The sequence below is a fragment of the Chlorocebus sabaeus genome, chromosome 21 (assembly GCF_047675955.1).
Source record: "Chlorocebus sabaeus isolate Y175 chromosome 21, mChlSab1.0.hap1, whole genome shotgun sequence".
Lineage (NCBI taxonomy): Eukaryota > Metazoa > Chordata > Mammalia > Primates > Cercopithecidae > Chlorocebus > Chlorocebus sabaeus.
In genome coordinates this window covers 102,615,712-102,637,547 of record NC_132924.1, presented here as the reverse complement: position 1 = coordinate 102,637,547, position 21,836 = coordinate 102,615,712, and the positions used below count along the sequence as shown (strand labels likewise).

General features: G+C 40.8%; 1 protein-coding gene across 7 annotated transcripts in view; it reads right to left on the bottom strand.

Annotated features, from left to right (window-relative positions):
- NRF1 (nuclear respiratory factor 1) overlaps positions 1-21,836 on the bottom strand; it is a 149,435-nt gene that overhangs the window by 66,564 nt on the left and 61,035 nt on the right. For all 7 annotated transcript variants that reach the window (XM_007982890.3, XM_007982896.3, XM_038004395.2 and 4 more), the window contains exons 3-5: positions 21,012-21,126; positions 15,128-15,254; positions 2,289-2,429 (exon numbers count right to left, since the gene is read on the bottom strand). In XM_007982890.3, the coding sequence (XP_007981081.1) occupies positions 2,289-2,429; positions 15,128-15,254; positions 21,012-21,126 (383 nt within the window). The remainder of the gene's footprint in view (positions 1-2,288; positions 2,430-15,127; positions 15,255-21,011; positions 21,127-21,836) is intronic.

The window sequence follows — 21,836 nt, the reverse complement described above, 5'->3', positions numbered from 1 at the left end:
TTCAGGCAAAGGGAATAGCGAAAGCAAAAGAACGGATGCAGGGTGTTTGAGGAAAAGAGGGTTAGAGTGGCTGGAGCCCAGTGACTGAGGGGAAGAAGATGAGGCAGGAAGAGGCCAGATTACATACGGCCTTCAAGGCCACAGCACAGTCTGAATTTGATTCTAGGAATAGTGGAAAACCATTAAAGGGCTTAAACAAGGAAGTGATACAGCCTGAATTAAATAAATAAATAAATTTATTCACTCATTCACTGATTTATTTGAGGCAGGATCTCACTCTGTCACCCAGGCTAGAATGCAGTGGCACAATCTTGGGTCACTGCAGCCTCAACCTCCCGGGCCCAAACGATCCTCCCACCTCAGCCTTCCAAGTATTTGAGACTACAGGCACACACCACCATGCCCTGGCTAATTTTCATATTTTTTGTAGAGACCAAAAAAAAAAAAAAAAAATTCCAGCCTGCTGCCCAGGCTGATCTCGAACTCCTGGACTCAAGGGATCCTCCTCTTGATTACAGGCGTGAGCTACAACGCCCTGCATGATGTAAGCTTTTTAAAAAACTACTAGGATGGCTACGTGGAGAATGGACTGCAGCAGACCACAGTGGATAGGCTATACAAGAGATGCTAAAGGCTTGGACTTGGGTGCTGATGGGAAGTGAGAAGAATGGCCAGAGTCAGAGTACATTTCAGAGGTGAACTGACATGACCTGCTGCTGAATTAGATGTGGAGGATGGCAGGGGACTGTGGAAGGAGAGGGCAAAACAGGGAAATCAGGATTACTTCCATGCTGGGACTTGAGCAACCAGATGGACAGCAGTTCCATTAACTGATATGGGGAACACTTGGAGAGGAACAGATGTGGCGGTGCAGAGTAGGAACCACCAAAGGTTCTGTTTGGGGCATGTGAGGACCAGACATCTAACAGTGAACGTAAGCTGGGTGAAAACAGCATATCGATGATCAGGTGAGAAGAGGAAGAGGGGCCCCAGAAGGGATGAGGGGAGCACCTAGTGATGAATGAGGATCTTCAGAAGAGGGTGCGGTCAAGAGACAGAGAGAAGATGCTTTAAGGAGTAATCAACTGTGTCAAAAGGTGCTGAAGACTGAATAAGATAAGGAAAAAAACCTGACAAGTGGATTTAGCAAGAGAGAAGTAAATTAATAAAGAAACAGGGTAGGCTGGGCGTGGTGGTGGCTCACGCCTGTAATCCCAGCACTTTGGGAGGCCAGGAGGGGGATCACATGAGGTCAGGAGTTTGTGACCATCCTGGCCAACATGGCAAAATCCCATCTCTACTAAAAAAAAAAAAAAATTAGCCAGGTGTGATAGCGCACACCTGTAATCACAGCTACTCGGAGGCATGAGAACCTCTTGAACCTGGGAGGCGGAGGTTGCAGTGAGCCAAGTGCAGTGTAAGCCAAGATCGCATCACTGCACTCCAGCCTGGGCTACGGATCGAGACTCCGGCTCAAAAAAAAGAAATAGGATGGGAAAATATGTTAAAAAGGTGTTTGATTTTGATCAAGCTAAACTAAAAATATATAAAAGGGATAATCTCATAAAAATTACTGAGGTATGCTGATTTATCAGGCTAAGTACATTTTGACTTCCCTTCTTAAAGGAAATCAGGCTGGCACAGCAGCTCACGCCTATAATCCCAGTACTTTGGGAGGCTGAGGCAGGAGGATCGCTTGAGCCTAGGAGATTGAGATCAGCCTGGGCAACACAGTGAGACCCCCATCTTTAGAAATCACAAAATTAAAAAAAATTAAACAAAAATTTTAAAAAGGAAGATCAAATCAACGACTCAGAAGACTGTCATTGTGAGTTTTACATTCTTATTCCCTGTGGAAGGGAGCTGTACTTAGTAATAATTATGGAGGTATTCAGGATTTACATTGAAAGAGGAGCAGAGCAGCCCGAGGGCTAAAAGTTTACTTGGCCACCTTGATTGTGATTCATCAAACTCCTCATGTTCTTTTGTTCAGACCAACCCCAAGCTAAAAGTTTTTTTTTTTTTTTTAAATCCAACCCAAAGGACCAAGTGAAAGGGAAAAAAAACCGCCAGAAGAAAGAGGACACCACAGCCATGCCCTTGGTTGGGAGCACTCTTCTGGCACTACAATGTCTTTTCCAAGGCTGCTACCATTTCACTACCAGACTCCAGTCTGCATCTCACTCCCTGGTCAGATCACTGAGGACAAAATGCAGAAAAGTGATCAGAGACCCGCCCACACCTGTGCCACTTGCCTCTGAGTCTCTTCCTCACCTCCCACCCCTTACCTGGGTCATTTTGTCCACAGAGACTGGAATTCCGTCGATGGTGAGAGGCGGCAGTTCTGAATTAACCTCCTGTGGCGCAGGGGCGTGTTCTGCCAGAGCAGACTCCAGGTCTTCCAGGATCATGCTCTTGTACTTACGCACCTGCAGGGAATTAAGGGCAGAAGTAAACAAGATGCCCAACAACCAGGGAGGATTGGTGCCAAGTAACAAGAGAGTGGGTGGGGCTGGCCTTCCTGAGTCATAGCATAGCCCTAAGAACAAACACTTCTACAAGCAAATAAAAATACCCACTGGTCCCAAAGACATCATACTGAACAGAATTAAATGAAAAGATGATGAAATTACAGGTAACAACAATAGAAGAGAGCCAGTGGAAAAATTTTCCAGAAATACTGCTTCTCAGTTAAAATCACATTTTCTCAATGAGGGTGCCATCGCCTGTTCCAGGTCTAACAGTCATGGTATTCATGGTTCTGCATTTCCCAGGCCATTGGATGAACAACTAGCTGTGGCAGCTCATCACCAAAATCATTTTCAAGATCTTTAAGGACTTACATTTCTAAAACTCAAAGTAACCAATTCGTTCAAAATTGCTGCTACATTCCTGCAAAGTCAGACTACCAGACAGGAGATTCAAGCATACAAGAGACTGGACTGAAAAGAATTAGAGGAAAAAAAAAAACCGATAGGTGTATGTTGTAGCTGAGTGCCACTATTGGTAAGGCCCGGGCCAGAGGGAGCCCCCTAGGTCAAATCTCCCTTGCTTCTGGTAGGGCCTGGTGACAGAAGTGAACCTCCAACCCAGGATGTATTTAGCTCTAGCCCAGGTCGGAACCAGATGTTGTTGTTTGTTGTCTGCATTCCCACCACTGCCAGTGAAATGTCTCAACTTAACAGTAATACACTGGACATGCATACATTTTTCTATCATGAACAGAAAGGGTGGACAGATGCTGGGTCCTCCAACCACCAATATAATGGGCTCTATCAATATAATGGCACTATTTTAGGGAAAAAAATGGAAGAGAAAATGAGGTTTGTCTAGAAGTTCCAACAATGTTTGAATCCTGGGTTGTCTGCTGAGTGGGCTGGACTCTACACACTTCCTTATAAATATCTCGTTATGTGGATTAAAAAAGAAAAATTCCCATACTCTACCCCAAGCATCTGGAAAAATAAATATTATTACTGGCTACATAGTGCAACTTCCGCAGCTGAAGAATCCTCCAAGTAGGTCAATAACTAAGGGGATGAGAGAAAAATAGCACAAACTGGTAGACTCATTATCTTTCCAGAGATGCAGTTGTATCCTGGTCTCTAATAAAAAATAAAGTTTCAAAAAGTATTGCCGGCCGGGCGCGGTGGCTCAAGCCTGTAATCCCAGCACTTTGGGAGGCCGAGACGGGCGGATCACGAGGTCAGGAGATCGAGACCATCCTGGCTAACACGGTGAAACCCCGTCTCTACTAAAAAAAAAAGTGCAAAAAAAAAACTAGCTGGGCGACATGGCGGGCGCCTGTAGTCCCAGCTACCTACTCGGGAGGCTGAGGCAGGAGAATGGCGTGAACCCGGGAGGCGGAGCTTGCAGTGAGCTGAGATCTGGCCACTGCACCCCAGCCTGGGCGACAGAGCGAGACTCCGTCTCAAAAAAAAAAAACAAAAAGTATTGCCATTATATTTATTGCAACATAAGCAGCTGATGTTGCCACAGCAACTTTACAGGCTTATATTTTCTGCTATGTTTCTGTATTCTAGACAGTATTTATGCTGCCTACTTTCACACACACAAAAATGAATCTTACAAGCCTAGTGATATGGTTTGGCTCTGTGTCTCCACCCAAATTTCACCTTGATTGTTATCCCTACATGTTGAGGGAGAGACCTGGTGGGAGGTGACTGGATCATGGGGGCAGTTTCTCCCATGTTGTTCTCATGATAGTGAGTTCTCACAAGAGCTGATGGTCTAAAAATGTTTGGCAGTTGCCCTGGCATTCCCTCCCTGCACCTGTCTCTCTGTCTCTCTCTCTCCTGCCACCATGTAAGACGTGCCTTGCTTCCCCTTCTGCCATGATTAAGTTTCCTGAAGCCTCCCTAGCCATGTGGAACTATAAGTCAATTAAACCTCTTTTATTTATAAATTACCCAGTCACATTTAGTTCTTTATAGCAGTGTGAAAACGGACTAATACACCTACCTTCTTAGGTAGATGTATTAGTAAAGGACTAATACACCTACCTTTGAAGGTCTTAGAACTTCAAAGTTTATAAGGTTAAATCCTTATATTAGGTATAAGCCAACAGGAAGAATGATCATTTTAGAAAAACAGGCTGTGTGCAGTGGCTCACACCTGTAATCCCAGCACACTGGGAGGTTGAGGCAGGCAGATTCCTTGAGCCCAGGAATCTGAGACCAGCCTAGGCAACATGGTGAGACCCCATCTCCACTAAAAATACAAAAATTAGCCGGGCATGGTAGTGCATGTCTGTGGTCCCAGCTACTCAGGAGGCTGAGGTAGGAGGATGGCTTGAGCCCAGGAGGTGGAGGTTGCAGTGAGCCGAGATCGTGCCACTCCAGCCTGGGTGACAGAGCCAGACCTTGTCTCAAAAATAAATAACTAATAATTTTAAAATAAAAACAAACTTCATCTGGCTTTTAGAAACACCTGATTCAAAAATGGAAAATCATTAGGTTATTACTTCTTTATTAGCCAGTTTCAAACAATTTCAGCCATTTTTATGAGTCAGTTTATCAGTGCTATATAATTCTTTTAAAATATCTTGATTTTGTTTGTTTGCTTGTTTGTTTTTTAGTGCTGGTAGAGCATCCCTAAGTAATTTGCAACAAAACAACTTCAGGTATAACCAAAGCATTTCTATCTAAACTTGCTTACTAAAGTTAAGTAACTTTCTCAGAATTACTGACCTCGTGTTTTAATTCTATCTGATCTATCAATTCTGAGTTGAGTTACATTTTTCTTTCATATTTATCAGTCTTCTGAAATTGGGATACATCTTAAAATTGCTATGGACAAGGCAACAACAGGGCATAGCTGTCACTGCCTGCAGCCATGTGAACATGTTTGCTATCCCTGACCTTCTTACTCAACAAATCATTTAGCACCATTTGAGAAGAGAATGTGAGTCTTGACCATGGTCTATAACCTTCCCAATGATAATTTCTGGTAAGATCAAGAAGCACCACCAGGCGCGGTGGCTCACGCCTGTAATCCCAACACTTTGGGAGGCTGAGGCGGGCAGATCACCTGAGGTCAGGAGTTCGAGACCAGCCTGACCAACATGGTGAAACCCTGTCTATACTAAAAATACAAAAATTAGCTGGGTGTGGTGGTGGTTGCCTGTAATCCCAGCTACTTGGGAGGCTGAGGTAGGAGAATTGCTTGAACCCAGGAGGGAGAGGCTGCAGTGAGCTGAGACTGTACCACCGCACTCCAGTCTGGGTGACAGGGCGAGACTCTGTATCAGAAAGAAAAAAAAAAAAAAAAAAGCACTTGGATCAAACCTGTTGCTGCTTGGGGGGCGGGAATCAGAGACAATGAAAGAGCACTTTTAAAAGAAATACAGCATTGCCCGTTTTCATGATGCCACAGAGGACAATATTACATGAAAAAATACAGATAATGATGACTGAAACAAGAAGTAATTCAATATTTTCCTTTTTATATATACACAAAAATGATATATGATTAAAAGCTATGTCTAAGAAAGAGCTCTTTCAATGAGTAGAAAATAAAAATTCTAAGTGATAGCATTGTGTTAACATGCATCAATGTTTTTTCTTTCTTCATAGTACACAAATAACAGCACATCTTATAATCAATGGTGTCACAGATGAGATAAAATTCAGGTTTGTGTTCCAACTTATGCCTTCTATTCCAAAAACCACAGCTTATGCCTTTGTCACTCCATACCAATATGTCAATTGGTTTCACAACTAAGGTAAACATCCACTTAAAATCAAAATCAGTTACCACTCTCTTCCCCCAATCTTGTATACCACTGCCGTTTGAAATTTTGGAAACACTTATTATCATCAAACACCGTTTACTGAGCACTTACTTTGTGCCAAGCACTACATGCGTTGTCTCAAATAATCCTTACCATAATTCTACAAGGAAAATATTATTATACTCATTTTGCAAATAAGAAAACTGAGCCTTAATAAACTTAAGTAACTTTCCCCAAATCATATTAACTAGTAAGAAGTATAGCGAAAAATCAAACAAATTTTTATCTAGCTCCAAAGCTGGTATGTTTAGCCACATCACTATCATTTATCTTCTTTTTTCTCAAGAAACTGCTATAGTTCCCCACTTCTTATAAACAAAATCCAAGTTTCTCTGGCCAGCATTTCAATCTTTCCAATTATTTGTTTTTTCAATACTCCTCAGCCAGAGCCACCAGATACAGTTGTGCCTGCCTAACCCTGGAGACTATGTGAATGACACCTCTTGAGCTCCCAGCATACAACCTCCATGGAGTCCTATACTGAGCAATTTTGTTCACTTTCTTCCTTCTTTAGCTGCCCAACCTCGTCACTCACCTTGGCATCTAGCAAGTTCTTTTCTTTGAAACTTCTAGAGACCTTTTTTTTTTTTTTAAAGATGGAGTCCCGCTCTGTTACCCAGGCTGGAGTGCAGTGGCGTGATCTCGGCTCACTGCCACCTCCATCTCCTGGGTTCAAGCAATTCTCCTGCCTCAGCCTCCTGAGTAGCCGGGATTACAGGTGCCCGCCACCATGCCCAGCTATTTTTTATATTTTTAGTAGAGACAGGGTTTCAATGTGTTGGCCAGGCTGGTCTCGAACTCCTGACCTCAAGTGATCCGCCCACCTAGGCCTCCCAAAGTGCTGGGATTACAGACATGAGCCACCACATAAATCTGCTTCTTACTCAAATATTTTCCATTTCTCTAGGATCAGTTCAATTCCCACTTGCTCTGAAAAAACTTCCCAATTATTCTTGCCATAATTCTCTTCTTCCTTTAAATTCCTACTGACACAAATAAATATGTGTCATTTATACTGTTATTTCTGATATACACTATACACAACCAGTTCATGACATTGCTGAGCACAGGGACCAGGTCTTTTGCTTATTTTACACACACACACACACACACACGAATGAGACAGGCTCTTACAGGTTGCCCAGGCTGAAATATTATAAAATATTTTAAATATACAAATACAGGTAACACATTAACAAACATTTTATGATTGCCAGAGATGGAGGGTGTTTACGGTATTTGCAGGAGCCATTAGAGTTTTATTTTGTTTTATTTTTTGAAACAGGGTCTTGATCTGTCACACAGGTTTGTTCACTGCAGCCTCAAATTCCTGAGCTCCAGTGATCCTCCCACCTCAGCCTCCCAAGTAGCTGGGATCACAGGTGTGCACCACCACACTTGGCTAATTTTCGAAATGTTTGCTATAAGGTCTCTGGGTTGGGTTGCAAAAATAGTCCCAGACAAGATACCGTAATTTTTTTGTATTCCTGCAGCTTGACTGGATAAAGGAAGAGTCTTTGGGAAGGTCTCATAATTTTTTTTTTTTTTTAATTTTCTACAAGCTCCTATGAGACTAAAAACATATTGTCATCTGAGGTATGTAACAAAGAACTGGCCTCAGACCTGTGACTGTGAAGCACATCTGGCTTCCAGCCAGGCCGCAGGCTGTGGCCCCTGAAGTTACGCTGATTTCATCCTATTTTCTCTTCAGCCCCAGTGTCTGCCTCCTTTCTTCTCCTGCCTCCGTTCAGGGCTCTCATGTCCCCTTAGTCCTTTGGGATTCCCAGTTTTGAACCCTGAAACCCCAAAGGACTCAGATGGAATCTTTATCTCATACCTTGTATCCAATAGCGTTAAATCGTTATATGTTGACTAAGTAAATACATGAGCAACGTGGCTTTCACTATACTACTTTCCACATATCTTCCACATTGCATGCAACTCCCACGGTTGTTCATCACCCTAAAGACTATGATTATATATCATTAATCATTAGGGAAATGAAAATCAAAATTTGATTAATGATAAATGACTATAATAAGACTAGGGTATAAGATTAGGGAATTATTTGTACCTTAAATGTTTAACAGAAGTCAACCAAAATAATTGGGGCCTAGGGTCTCTTGGAGGGGATGTAGTTCTTTAACACTTTTCCAATTTTGTATATGTTTATTACTCTATTGAGGTTTTCAGTTAATGCTTATTCTACTGAGGTCTGGATGTGTTTCAGTTATTTTATTTTCTTACTAAGTTAATCCACTTGGCTGAGTTTTTAACTTGCAAGAACAGAATTAATAGCCTTTTCTTACAATTTTCGATCTCTTCTTGTCTGCAACTATAGATATCTTGTTTCTAAAGGTACATATTTTTCTTCTCCCTTTTCCTCATTAGCATGTAGCAGTTTTTCTGTTTCATTAGACTTTTTACAGAACCAATTATTGAATTTAACAAGTCTACTTTTCTTGTTCCCTCATTCATTTCTTTCACGTTTATTTGTTCTATTTTTTTCTTAGACTTATTTTAATATTCTCTTTCCACCATCTTTAGCTAGATGAAGTTTCTTTCTTTTCCAACTTTCTCGTATACATTTTTCTTTTTAAATAAGATCATGAATATTCCTTTGAGTACCAGTTTAGATAATAACTTCTAAGTTTTTATTTTTGGTTATCCTTTTTGTTTCTAAATAACCTGTAAATTAAGATTTTCTTTTAAAAATTTCCGGCCAGGCGTGGTGGCTCACGCCTGTAATCCCAGCACTTTGGGAGGCTGAGGCAGGAGGATCACCTGAGGTTAGGAGTTCGAGACCAGCCTGGCCAACATGGTGAAGCCCCCTCTCTAGTAAAAACACAAAAATTAGCCGGGCATCGTGGCAGGATCCTGTAATCCCAACTACTCGAGAGGCTGAGGCAGAGAATTGCTTGAACCTGGGAGGCAACGGCTGCAGTGAGCCAAGATCGCACCACTGCACTCTAGCCCAGGCGACAGAGCGAGACTCTGTCTTAAAAAAAAAAAAAAAAAAAAAAAAAAAAAAATTCCGGCCAGTTGTGGTGGCTCATGCCTGTAATCCCAGCACTTTGGGAGGCCGAGGCAGGTGGATAATCTGAAGTCAGGAGTTTGAGACCAGCCTGGCCAACATGGTGAAATCTCGCCTCTACTAAAAATATAAAAATTAGCTGGGCGTGGTGGCACGCACCTGTAATCCCAGTTACTTGGAAGGCTGAAGCAGGGAGAATTACTTGAATCCGGGAGGCAGAGGTTGCAGTAAGCTGAGACTGCACCATTGCACTCTAGCCTGGGCAATAGAGCAAGACACACACACACACATTCCAGGTGACTGAAATTTTTTTCTTGTCTTTTGAAATTCTAAAATTCTGAATTTTCTGTAGTATGATCAGAAAATATTCTTTGGGGCCGGGCCTGGTGACTCACACCTGTAATCCCAACACTTTGGGAGGCCAAGGCGGGCAAATTACTTGAGGTCAGGAGTTCAAGACAAGCCCGGCCAACATGGCAAAACCCTGTCTCTACTAAAAACATAAAAATTAGCTAGCTACTCAGGAGGCTGAGGCAGAAGAACTGTTTGAACTAGTGAGGCGGAGGTTGCAGTGAGCTGAGACTGCACCACTGTACTCCAGCCTGGGCAACAGAGCAAGATCCTGTTTCAAAAAAAAATTATTTGGGGCCTGGTAATAATAAACGGTCAATTCTTATAATTCATTTATGTAATTTTTCAAATATGGTATATTATCCCCTTGTAAGGTGTCAACGCTTCTGTATCTATTGTATCACCTTTATTCTTTTGTTTTTTGAGCCATTGTCTCACTCTGTCACCCAGGCTGGAACACAGTGGAATAATCATAGTTCACTGCATCCTTGAACTCCTAGGCTCAAGTAATCCTCCTGCCTCAGCATCCCAAATAGCTGGGACTAAAAGTGCACACCACCACACGTGGATCAATTTTTTTTTTTTTTTTTAATTTTTTTGTAGAGACAGGGTCTCGCTATGTTGCCTAGACTGTCAACCTTATTAAATCTGTTATTCAGATCTCTATATTCTTGTTTATATTTTGCTTTGTTGATCTGACAAGGATAGTAAATTCTTTTACTACCATTGTGTGTGTGTGTGTGTGTGTGTGTGTGTGCGTTTTTCTTTTGGACAGGGTCTTGCTCTGTCATCCAGGCTAGAGTGCAGTGGTGCAATCACAGCTCACTGCAGACTTGACCTCTGGGCTCAAGCAATCTTCCCATCTCAGCCTCCCAAGAAGCTAAGATTATAAGCATGTGGTACCACATCTGGCTAATTTTTAAATTTTTTGTAGAGATGAGGTCTCACTATGTTGCCTGGGCTGGTCTCAAACTCCTGGCCTCAACCAATCCTCCCACCTTAGATCCCAAAGTGCTGGGATTATACATATGTGCCACCATGCCCAGCCCCACTGTAGGTTTTAACTACCTTTTTTCCTTACATTTCTAACTTTTTGATCTACATGCTGTGGTATGTGTATGTCTGGTGGACTGACTGACTGACTGATTGACAGACAGGGTCTCACTCTGTCACCCAGGCTGGAGTGCAGTAGCATCATGGCTCACTGCAGCCTTGATCTCCTGGGCTCAAGCAATCCTCCTGCCTCAGCCTCCCAAGTAGCTGAGTGTGGGCCAGTATGCCTGGCTTTTTTTTTTTTTTTTTTTTTTTTTTTTTAAATTTTTTGTGTAGACGAGGTCCCACTATGTTGCCCAGGCTTGTCTTGAACTCCTGGCCTCAAGAAATCCTCCCACCTCAGCCTTCCAAGTGCTGGGATTACAGGCATAAGCCACTGCACCTGGCCCCATGTTTTGCTTTAAAGTTACTTGAAGAATATAAAGGTTCATGATAAATATGTACTTCTTATTTTAGCTGGGTGTGGTGGCACCTGCCTACTCAGGAGGCTGAGGCGGGAGGATCGCTTGAACCCAAGAGGTGGAGATTGCAGTGAGCCGAGATTGCGCCACTACACTCTAACTTGGGCAACAGAGCAAGACCCTGTCTCTAAATAAATAAATTAATAAATAAATACTTCTTATCAATACTAAATGACCCCTGGTTGTCAGTTAATACTTTTTTGCCTTGACAATTAGCCTTTGTCTGATATTAATGCTGTGATCTATGATTTATTTTTGTAGGCATTTTTCTGACAAACTTTTGCCTGTTATTTTACATTTAACATTTGTAACAGCTTTACAAATACACAGTTCACACACCGTAAGTATTTGTTTCCTATGGCTCCCACAAATCACCACAAACTAGGTGGCTTAAACCCACACAAATTTATTTTCTTGGTTTCACTTGGCAAAAGTCAAGGTGTTGGCAGGGCCGGGTCCTTCTGCAGGCTCTAAGGGTGCATCTCTAAGACAGAATTGTTTCTTTGTCTTGTCTAGCTTCTGTCTAGCCTGTATCACTGGCTCTGGACCCCCTCCTTGCGTCCAACCTCTTGCTTCCACCAACACATCTACTTCTATGCCAATCTCCCTTCGTTTTCCTCTTATAAAGATACTTGTGATTACATTTAGGGCCTACCTGGATAATCAAGAATAATCTCCCCATCTCAAGACCCTTAACTTAATTACAAGTGCATTTTTGCTGTATAAGGTAACAGTCACAGGTTCCAGGGATGGGGACCTGTACATCTCTGGGGGGGTCATTATTCAGTTTGCCATACCATACAATTCACCCATTTAAAGGGTCAGACTTCATACTCGTAGGGTCCTAAAATTATCACCAAAATCTAATTTTGGAGCATTTCATTCCCCCTAAAAGAAACTCCATGCCCACTGGCTCTCACTCCCCATTCCTCCCTTCCCCTTCCCCAGTCTCTGGCAACCATTAATCCACTCTCTCTCTCTAAATAAGATTTATCTATCCTGGACATTGCATATAAATGGAATCCTACAATATGTGATCTTTTGTGACTGAGTTCTTTTGGTTACAACAATGTTTTAAAGGTTCATCCATGCTGTACTATAATATCAGTACTTCTTCCCTTTTTCTTGCTGAATAATATTCCATTCTATGGATATACCACATTTTATTTATCCATTCATCAGCCGATGAACATTTGAGTTGTTTCCACTTTTTGGCAATTATAAATAATGCTGCTATAAACACTGTATACGAGTTTGTGTGTGAACATACGCTTTCAGTTCTCTTGGGTATAACTCAGGAATAGAACTGCTAGGTCACATGGCAACTCTAATTTTAACATTTTCAGAGACTGACAAACTGTTTTCCAAAGCAGCCGTATCATTTTGCCTTTTCTTTCTCCAAATCTTCACCAACACTTACTGTTGTCTTTTTGATTATAGTCATCCCTGTGGTTATGAAGTGGTATCTCACTGTGGTTTTTATTTTCTAATGATTAATAATCATAGTCATGAGGGAAATGAAAATCAAAATGTGATTATTAATGATAAATGACTATAATTAATGATAATTATTTATCATTAGTTCTCATGTGCTTTTTGACCATTTCTATATCTTCTTCGAAGAAATATCTATTCAGATCTTTTGCCTATTTTTATTTTTATTATTTTTTGAGACAGAGTCTCACTCAGTTACCCATGCTGGAGTGCAGTGGCACGTGATCTCAGCTCACTGCAACCTCTGACTCCTGGGTTCAAGAAATTTTCCTGCCTCGGCCTCCTGAGTAGATGGCATTACAGGTGCCCACCACCACATCTGGCTAATTTTTGTATTTTTAGTAGACATGGGGTTTCACCATATTGGCCGGGCTGGTGTTGAACTCCTGACTTCAAGTGATCTACCTGCCTTGGCCTCCCAAAGTGCTAGGATTACAGGAGTGAGCCACTGTGTGTGGCCCTTTTGCCTATTTTTAAATTGGGTTGTCTTTCTGTTTTTTTTTTGAGATGGAGTCTCGCTCTGTTGCCCAGACTGGAGTGCAGTGGCACGATCTTGGCTCTCTGCAACCTCCACCTCCTGGGTTCAAGAGATTCTTCTGCCTCAGCCTCCTGAGTGGCTGGACTACAGGCAGGTGCCACCACGCCCGGCTTTTTTTTGTATTTTTAGTAGAGGTGGGGTTTCACCATATTGGCCAGGCTGATCTTGAACTTCTGACCTCATGATCCGCCCGCTTTTTATTGTTGAGTTGTAAGAATTCCTTGTATATTCTCAACATAAGTTTTTTTTTTTATGAGACATATGACTTGCAAATATTTCTCCCATTCTGCGTGTTGTCTTTTCACTTTCTTTATTCTATTACTTGCAGCTGCTTTTAACATTTGTGAGTGGCTATGAGTATGACATATACACTGAATAGAGACAGGTTTGATTTGGATTGTTGTTCCAACCTGAAAGAACATCTATGCCCTTAACAAGGCAGTTTAACCCATTTATATGTATGTTTTATAACAGAATTAACTGGCCTCACTTGTACTATTTTGTTCTAGACTATGTGTTTTATTTAGTTTTTAAAAATTCCTTCCTTGTTTCTATCTTTTATACAGAGACTTGGTTTCATTTTTTTTCTTCAGTGCTCTGGAAGATATATTCTGCTTCTAATTTTACCGGTACTTGTAGTCCCTAACCTGTATTTATCAATGTCAGTCAAAGGTAAAATGCTTTTTATCTCAGTCTAGTGTATCCTGTTTAACAGAGTCTATATCTTCTAGTATTCAATGGAGGACTCCAACAGCTTTGCAAAACTTAAAAAAATGTTTTTGCAGTGAGTAATTTTCTGAAGTATTTTTCTGAGTCTTCTAGATGAATCTTTTTCATAGACTGCATCATCTTTAGTACTATCAGTAGTATTGTTTCAGATTTTTGGTACTAAAGAAGAGAAGACATGCCCAGATTTCAAGTTTGTCAACAGTGTGACAGTAAAGGCTATTTCTCAGATACCATTTTGAAGTAGGAGCCTTCTACTATATTCTTCTAAGGAAAAGTCCTAACACATCCTAACTGTAGGGCTTCAGGAATTTTTGGAAAAACTCAAAATAAAACTCAAAAATGTTCAGAAATACCCACATTTCAGGGATGGGAAGATGGTATGAAAAAAAAAAACAACAAACAGAACTTCTATCAATTGATTACTAATTCTGAACTCAAAAAATGTCTTTATTCAATATGGGAGACATCTAATAAATGTCATTTTAAGCTAATAAATTTTATCCTAATAAAAACAAAATGCAATTTAAATCTTGACAGATCATTACTCCACTGATTCAAAGTTAATTTGGCCCCAGAAGGAACAGTTCCTATTGTATAAGTATGCAGGGGCAAAAGACTATTTTTATAAAATTAGCTCTGGATAGTTATACAATCAAAATGTTCAAATATAGTTCTATATTTGCAGCAGAGTATTAAATCAATTCTTTGATAAATGTAAGAGATTTCAAATATGTAACTCAAATAACTGATCAATAAAATGCCCCCCAGGTTTCCCTTAGGAAATTGACACCTTGGAATTATCTACTATTTTGTTTCTGATATAAATCAGTAATTTTCTTACAAAATCCTGCATTGTTTCCTAACAAACAAAACCCCTTGTTTCCCCCTCCCGTCCCCACTTCCCCCGGTCACCCATTGCATCTGGGCAGGTAAAATACCTTGACACAGGTAAAATACCTTGACACAGGAAGTAAAAACAGTAATGATCATTTTGTTTTGATATGCATAAAGCAATCTGAAAACTAGTCCCCTCTCCCATGCCTGGATTAGGGGGTAACAGAAATGCCAACTGTTATTCTTGACAGAGGATCAGAAGAATGGAAGCAGCTGACAGAAAGCAAAGGGCAAGCGAGAACAGCTTGGTTGTGACTTACCACATTCTCCAAAGGTGCTGCACCAAACACTTTAAAGACAGGGTTAGGTTTGGAGGGTGAGATACAGAGGACAATAGCTTGCTGTCCCACGCGAGTAGTATATTCATCTAATGTGGCTCGAAGTTTCCTGAATCAGAAAAGGAAACAAGAATAAAAACAGTTTTAAAAAGATGGAAATTATAGTGACATAGACACAAATGACTTAAGACAGTTTACTCTGATCAGATATGCTTTCTTTTATGTAAAATGTGAAAAGGGGATCAGCAGAAACATGTACATACCTTTTTCTTAAAGACTACTGATAGAAGGCTCAATTGAAAGTTTTGCCTTGGGACATAACCACGACACAATTTTGAACATGGTATCATTCTTCTTGATCTGAGTAACACCACTTACTGCTACTTAAAATTATAAAGATTACAACTGTCCAGGCATGGTGGCTCATTTCTGTTGTAATCCCAGCACTCTGGGAGGCTGAGGCGGGCGGATCACTTGAGGCCAGGAGTTCGAGACCAGCCTGGCCAACATGGTGTAAAGCCCGTCCCTACTAAAAATACAAAAACATTAGCCAGGCTTGGTGGCACATGCCTGTAATCCTAGATTCTTGGGAGTCTGAGGCATGAGAATTGCTTGAATCCAAGAGGTGGAGGTTGCAGTGAACCAAGATGGTGCCACTGCACTCCAGCCTGGGCAACAGAGTGAGACTTTGCCTCAAAAAAAAAAAATTACAACCAAAATGTGGTCTTACAAAATTTATTATATCATCTCCACGCTTAATAAAAGGGGATCAAATGATTTGCTTTTACTACCTTTTATTGATATTGTTTATATCTCATTGAGATAATTTTGTCCAAAAGTACTACAAGCATACCTAGTTTTAATGTGCTTTGTTACTTTGTGTTTCACAGACACTGTTTGGGATCTTTCTTTAAAACAAAGGTTTGTGGCAACCCTATGTCAAGCAAGTTCATCAGCGCCATTTTCCTAACAGCATGTGCTCACTGCATGTCTCTGTGTCACATTTTGGTAACCCTAGTAACATTTCAAACTCTTCCATTATGATTATAATCTGTTATAGTGATCTGTGATCAGTGATCTTTGATGTTACTATTTTAATTGTTTTGGGACACCACAAACAGTGCCCACAAAAGACAACAAACTTTACCGATAAATGTTGTGTGTGTTCTGAATGCCCCACTGATCAACTGTTTCCTGCCTCTCTCCCTCTCCTCAGGCCTTCCTGTTCTCTGAGACACAGTATTGAAATTAGGCCAACTGATAACCCTATAATGGCCTCTAAGTGTTCAAGTTTCAGGAAGAGTCGCACATCTCTCACTTTTAATCAAAAGCTAGACATGACTAAGCCTAGTGAGGAAGGCATGTCGAAAGCCAACACAGGCTGACAGCAACGCCGCTTATGCCAAACAGTTGGCCGTGTTGTTAATGCAAAGGAAAGTCCTTGAGAGAAATTACAAGTGCTACTCCAATGAACACACAAATGATAAGAAAGCAAAACAGTTTTATCGCTGATATGGAGAAAGTTTTAGTGGTCTGGATAAAAGATCATACCAGCCACAACAATCCCATAGGCCAAAGTCTAATGCAGAGCAAAGCCCTGACTGTTTCAGAGGTTGGTTCATGAGGTTCAAGGAAAGAAGCCATCTCCAATACATAAAAGTACAAAGTGAAGCTGCAAGTGCTGATGTAGAAGCTGGAGCAAGTTATCCAGATGATCTAGCTAAGTGGTTACACTAAACAACAGATTTTCAATGTAGACAAAACAGTCTTCTATTGGAAGAAGATACCATCTAGGACTTTCCTAGCTAGAGAGAAGTCGATGCCAGGTTTCAAAGCTTCAAAGGACAGGCTGACCCTCTTGTTAGGGGCTAATGCAGCTAGTGACTTTAGGGTCCTTTAAAAATCATGCTAAATCTATTCTGCCTGTCCTCTGTAAACAGAATAATAAAACCTGGATAGCAGTACATCTGTTTACAGCATAGTTTATGGACTATTTTAAGCCCACTGTTGAGACCCACTGCTCAGAAAAAAAAAATTCCCTTCAAACTATTGTTGCACATTGACAATGCACCCAGTCACCCAAGAGCTCTAACGGAGATATACAAAGAGATTAATGCTGTTTTCATGCCTGCTAAGACAACATCCATTCTGCAGCTCACGGATCAAGGAGTCATTTCAACATTCAGGTCTTATTAAGTAAGAAATACATTTTGAAAGGATATAGCTGCTATAATGATTCCTCTGATGGATCTGGGTAAAATAAATTGAAAACTTTCTAGAATGGATTCATCATTCAAGATGCCATTAAGAGTACTTGTAATTCATCTACAAGTACATGGGAGGAGGTCAAATTATCAACATTAATGGAAGTTTGGAAGAACTTGATTCCAAGCCTCATGCATGACTTTAAGGAGTTCAACACTTCAGTGGAGGAAGTAACTGCAGATGCAGTAGAAACAGTAAAAGAACCAGAATTAAAAGTGGACCCTGAAAATGGGACTGAATTGCTACAATATCATGATAAAATTTGAAGGGATGAGAGGTGCTTCTTATTGATGAGCAAAGAAAGCAGTTTCCTGAGATGAAATCTACTCCTGATGAAGATGCTATGAATACTGTTGAAATGACAATAAAAGATTTAGAATATGACACAAACTGAATTGATGAAGCAGCAGCAGAGTTTGAGGGGATTAATTTTCCAATTTTGAAAGTTTTACTGTGGGTAAAATGCTATCAAACAGCATCACATGTTACAGAGAGATCGTTCATGAAAGAAAGAGTCAATCCATACAGCAAAATTTGTTGTCTTATTTTTAAGAAATTGCCACAGCCACCCCAACCGTCAGCAACAATTACCCTGATCAGTCAGCAGTCATCAACTCCGAGGTAAGACCCTCAACCAGCAATACGATGATGACTCACTGCAGGTTCGGATGAGCATTAGCATCTTTTTAGCGATTAAGTGTTTTAGTGGTCAGGCCCAGTGGCTCACGCCTATAATTCCAGCACTTTGGGAGGATGAGGCGGGAGGATTGCTTGAGCCCAGGAGTTTAAGCCCAGTCTGGGTAACATAGTGAGACCCTGTCTTCACAAAAAGAAGAAAAAATTTGCCAGGTATGGTAACATGCACCTATTTTCCCAGCTACTTGGGAGGCTAAGTGAGAGGATCACTTGAGCCCAGGAGATGGAGGCTGCAGTGAGCCATGATCGCACCACTGCACTCTAGCCTGGACAAGAGAGCTAGAATTTGTTCTCAAAAAAAAAAAAAAAAATTTAAAAATTATGGTATGTACATTGCTTTTTTTAGATATAATACCATTGCAACACTTAACAGAGTATAGTGTTAACATAACTTTTTTATGCATTGAGAAACCAAAAAATTTCTGTGACTTATTGTGATACTTGCTTTATTGTAGTGGTCTGGAACCAAACCTACAATATCTTCAAGGTATACCTATGCTTTTAAAACGTTGTAGCTTCAGATTTTCATTGTGATATAAACAATTATTCTTAGTCCTACAGTATTTCACAAGTGAGGATGAAATGAAAACAGTTTTTTTTTAAGATGGAGTCTCACTCTGTTGCCTAGGCTAGAGTGCAGTGGTGCAATCTTGGCTCACTGCAGCCTCTGCCTCCTGGGTTAAAGCTATTCTCCCGCCTCAGTCTCCCGACTAGCTGGGATTATAGGCGCCTGCCACCATGCCTGGCTAATATTTTGTATTTTTAGTAGAGATGCGGTTTCACCATGTTGGCCGAGCTGGTCTTGAACTCCCGACCTCAGGTGATCTGCCCACCTTGGCCTCCCAAAGTGCTAGGATTATAGGTGTGAGCCACCATGCCCAGCCGAAAACGGCTTAAAAAAAATTATTTTACTTTAAGTTCCGGGATACATGTAGAGAATGTGCAGGTTTGTTACAAAGGTATACATATGCCATGGTGGTCTGCTGTACCCATCAACCCAAAAACAGCTTTTTAAAACATAGTAACAATGGATGAAACAGAAACACAGCCTCTTCCCTCTGAAATCATGGGAGATGATTTCAAAGTTCTACATTTCAGAATTCTGAAATGTGTGAGCAAAGGACCACTTATCAAACAAGAAATCTGATGGAATTCCTTGAAACAATGGTTTATGTTCACTGTCTCTAATTCCCCTCTCTCCATTCTCCGTTAAAGCTATTCCAATCTTTTCACCCTTACCGCTCCTTTGAATACACTCTTTTCAAGTTCAATCGTGAACTCCATGTTACTAAATCTAATGGTCAGTTGGCGTCTTTTTCAACCTGTCAGAAGCATTTGATAGCTGATCACATGCTCTCCTTCCTGACACACTTTTTGTACCTGGTTTCCAGGATACCACTCTCTTGGTTTGTTTCCTGACTCACTGGTTGCTTCTTAGACTCTTTTGCTGGCTCCTTTCATCTCTCTAACCTCCAATAGGTGGAGCGCTTCAGGCCTCAGTCCATACTCCCTCCCTAAGTGACCTCATCCAGTCTCCTAGTTCTAAATACTACTTATATGCTTATATCATCTTCAACTAAGGCCTCTCATTTGAATTCCAGACTCATATATCCAACTGCTTATTTTGTATCTCCACTTAATGGTTAGAGGCATCACAAACTTACCAGGTCCAAAACCAAATTCCTGATTCTGTCTCACCCTCACTGTCATGCTTGCTCCCTCTCCAGTAAATGCCATCGCAATCCTTCTAGTAATCAGACCAAAATCACCCTGCACTCCTTTTTCTCTTGCACACTCCACGTCAATGAATCATGATGAGTTGACTTTTGAAATACATCTAGAACCTGATCACTTCTTACTACCCATGCTGCTGCCATGTTGATTTTAAGACACTATCATTTCTGGCCTAGATTACTATAATCACCACCTAATTGGTCTCCCTGATTCCATTCTTGTATCCTCAGATTCTATTCTCAATACCGTAGCCTGAGTGATTCTTTAAAAATGTAAGTAAGATGATACCATTGCTCTGGTCAAAAACCTACACTGACATCTCATCTCACTCAGAGTAAGAGTCAAGCCCCTGATATTGGACTATAAGATCTCCTAGGCCAGGTGCAGTGACCCACACCTGTAATCCCAGCATTTTGGGGATGAGGCACAAGGATTGCTTAAGGCCAGGAGTCCCAGACCAGCCTGGACAACATAGCAGGACCGCATCTATCAAAAAAAAAAAAAAAAAAAAGATCTCCTGGAGTGGCTCTTCTCTACTACTCCGAACATCTTCTCATATCTCCCTGGCTGTTCCTCAAAAACAACTACCACGTTCACACTTCGGGGTCTTTGTTCTTGATACTTCCCCTGCCTGAGATGTTCTTCCCCTCAGTATCAACGTGTGTGCTCTTTCAGTGTCTTCAAGTCTCTGTTCAAAGGCTGCCTTATCAAAAAGCATTTCCCAGACCATCCTCATAAAAGAGAAAAATGACTATATCCCCCTACCTCCTGACTTTTCTATTTTCCTTACTCCACTGTATTTTTTTTCCCATTGCACTTATCATCACCTGACATATTGCATATCGTTTTTTTTCTTTCCCCCTTCTAGCAGGATATAAGCTCTTTAAAGCAACTTGTTTTGTTCACTCTTCTATGCCCAATGTCTACAACAATGGCTTGCACATAGCAGGCATACAACTTTTCTGAATGGATTAATGTGATATTACATATCTGTTAAATCATATTTCTTTGTTTTCATGTATTTAATTTTGTAAGAATACTTTTAAGTCTACATCTGTCATCAAGGAATCAAACCAAGCATCCTTGACAAACCTAACCATATATGTTCTAAGTCTGTCATCCACAGGAAGTATTTGAGGAATAGTAATAATATGGATAAGGGAGCCCTCACCGAAGCAAACGTGTTTGTTGCCTCTTCCGGATAGATGGATTAGACTCAAATACATGAGGCCGTTTCCGTTTCTTTCCTGTTGCCACAGCAGCAGCAGCGGCCATTCCCACAGGACCTGAAATAATAACGTATGTGCTGAGATTAGGCAGCTGCCTGTAAACTGTTCAAAACAGAAACAATTAAAGGTACAAAAAAGGTAGCACTGCTTTCCCAATATGTTGTCAGTAAATATAGAATGGTCCTGATATTATCAATATACTTTACTATTGTTTAACATGATTCATATTGTGATTTACCAATAAAGCATATAATGAATCCTGTAAAAAAGCAAATGATTTACACCTCCCCACCACACACCAGTTTGAATTTTGTATAATGTTGTTTTTGTTTGGCTTTGTTTTGCCAGTATGCCCATACTGTTAAGGCAATATTCTTAGAGGTGCTAGGAAAAATTGCAGCACTAAGAGGAAAAGCTTGCCAAAATTGAAAAAAATTACAGATTTTACTTCTATCCCTGTGTCCCTGTTTCCATTACTCCAAGACATTGCCAAGTTAAGGAAGTTGGAGATAATCACTCACATTTGGAACTCCAACAACACCTAAAGGAGTATGTGAATGAATACCATCGTAATTGAAAAAATTTTCTTGTATATCTGGGAATTGTGCCAAAAATGGAGATGTTCAACACAAGGTCAAGTTGATGAAGGCATTCTGGCAGAAAAGAGATAACTTTCCCACTCTGAGAAAATGTTAATAAAAGTTAGTCTGGCTTGCCCTGAAACTAATGTATAATGTCTTGTTTTGTCTTTTGAAGGGTAGATGGAG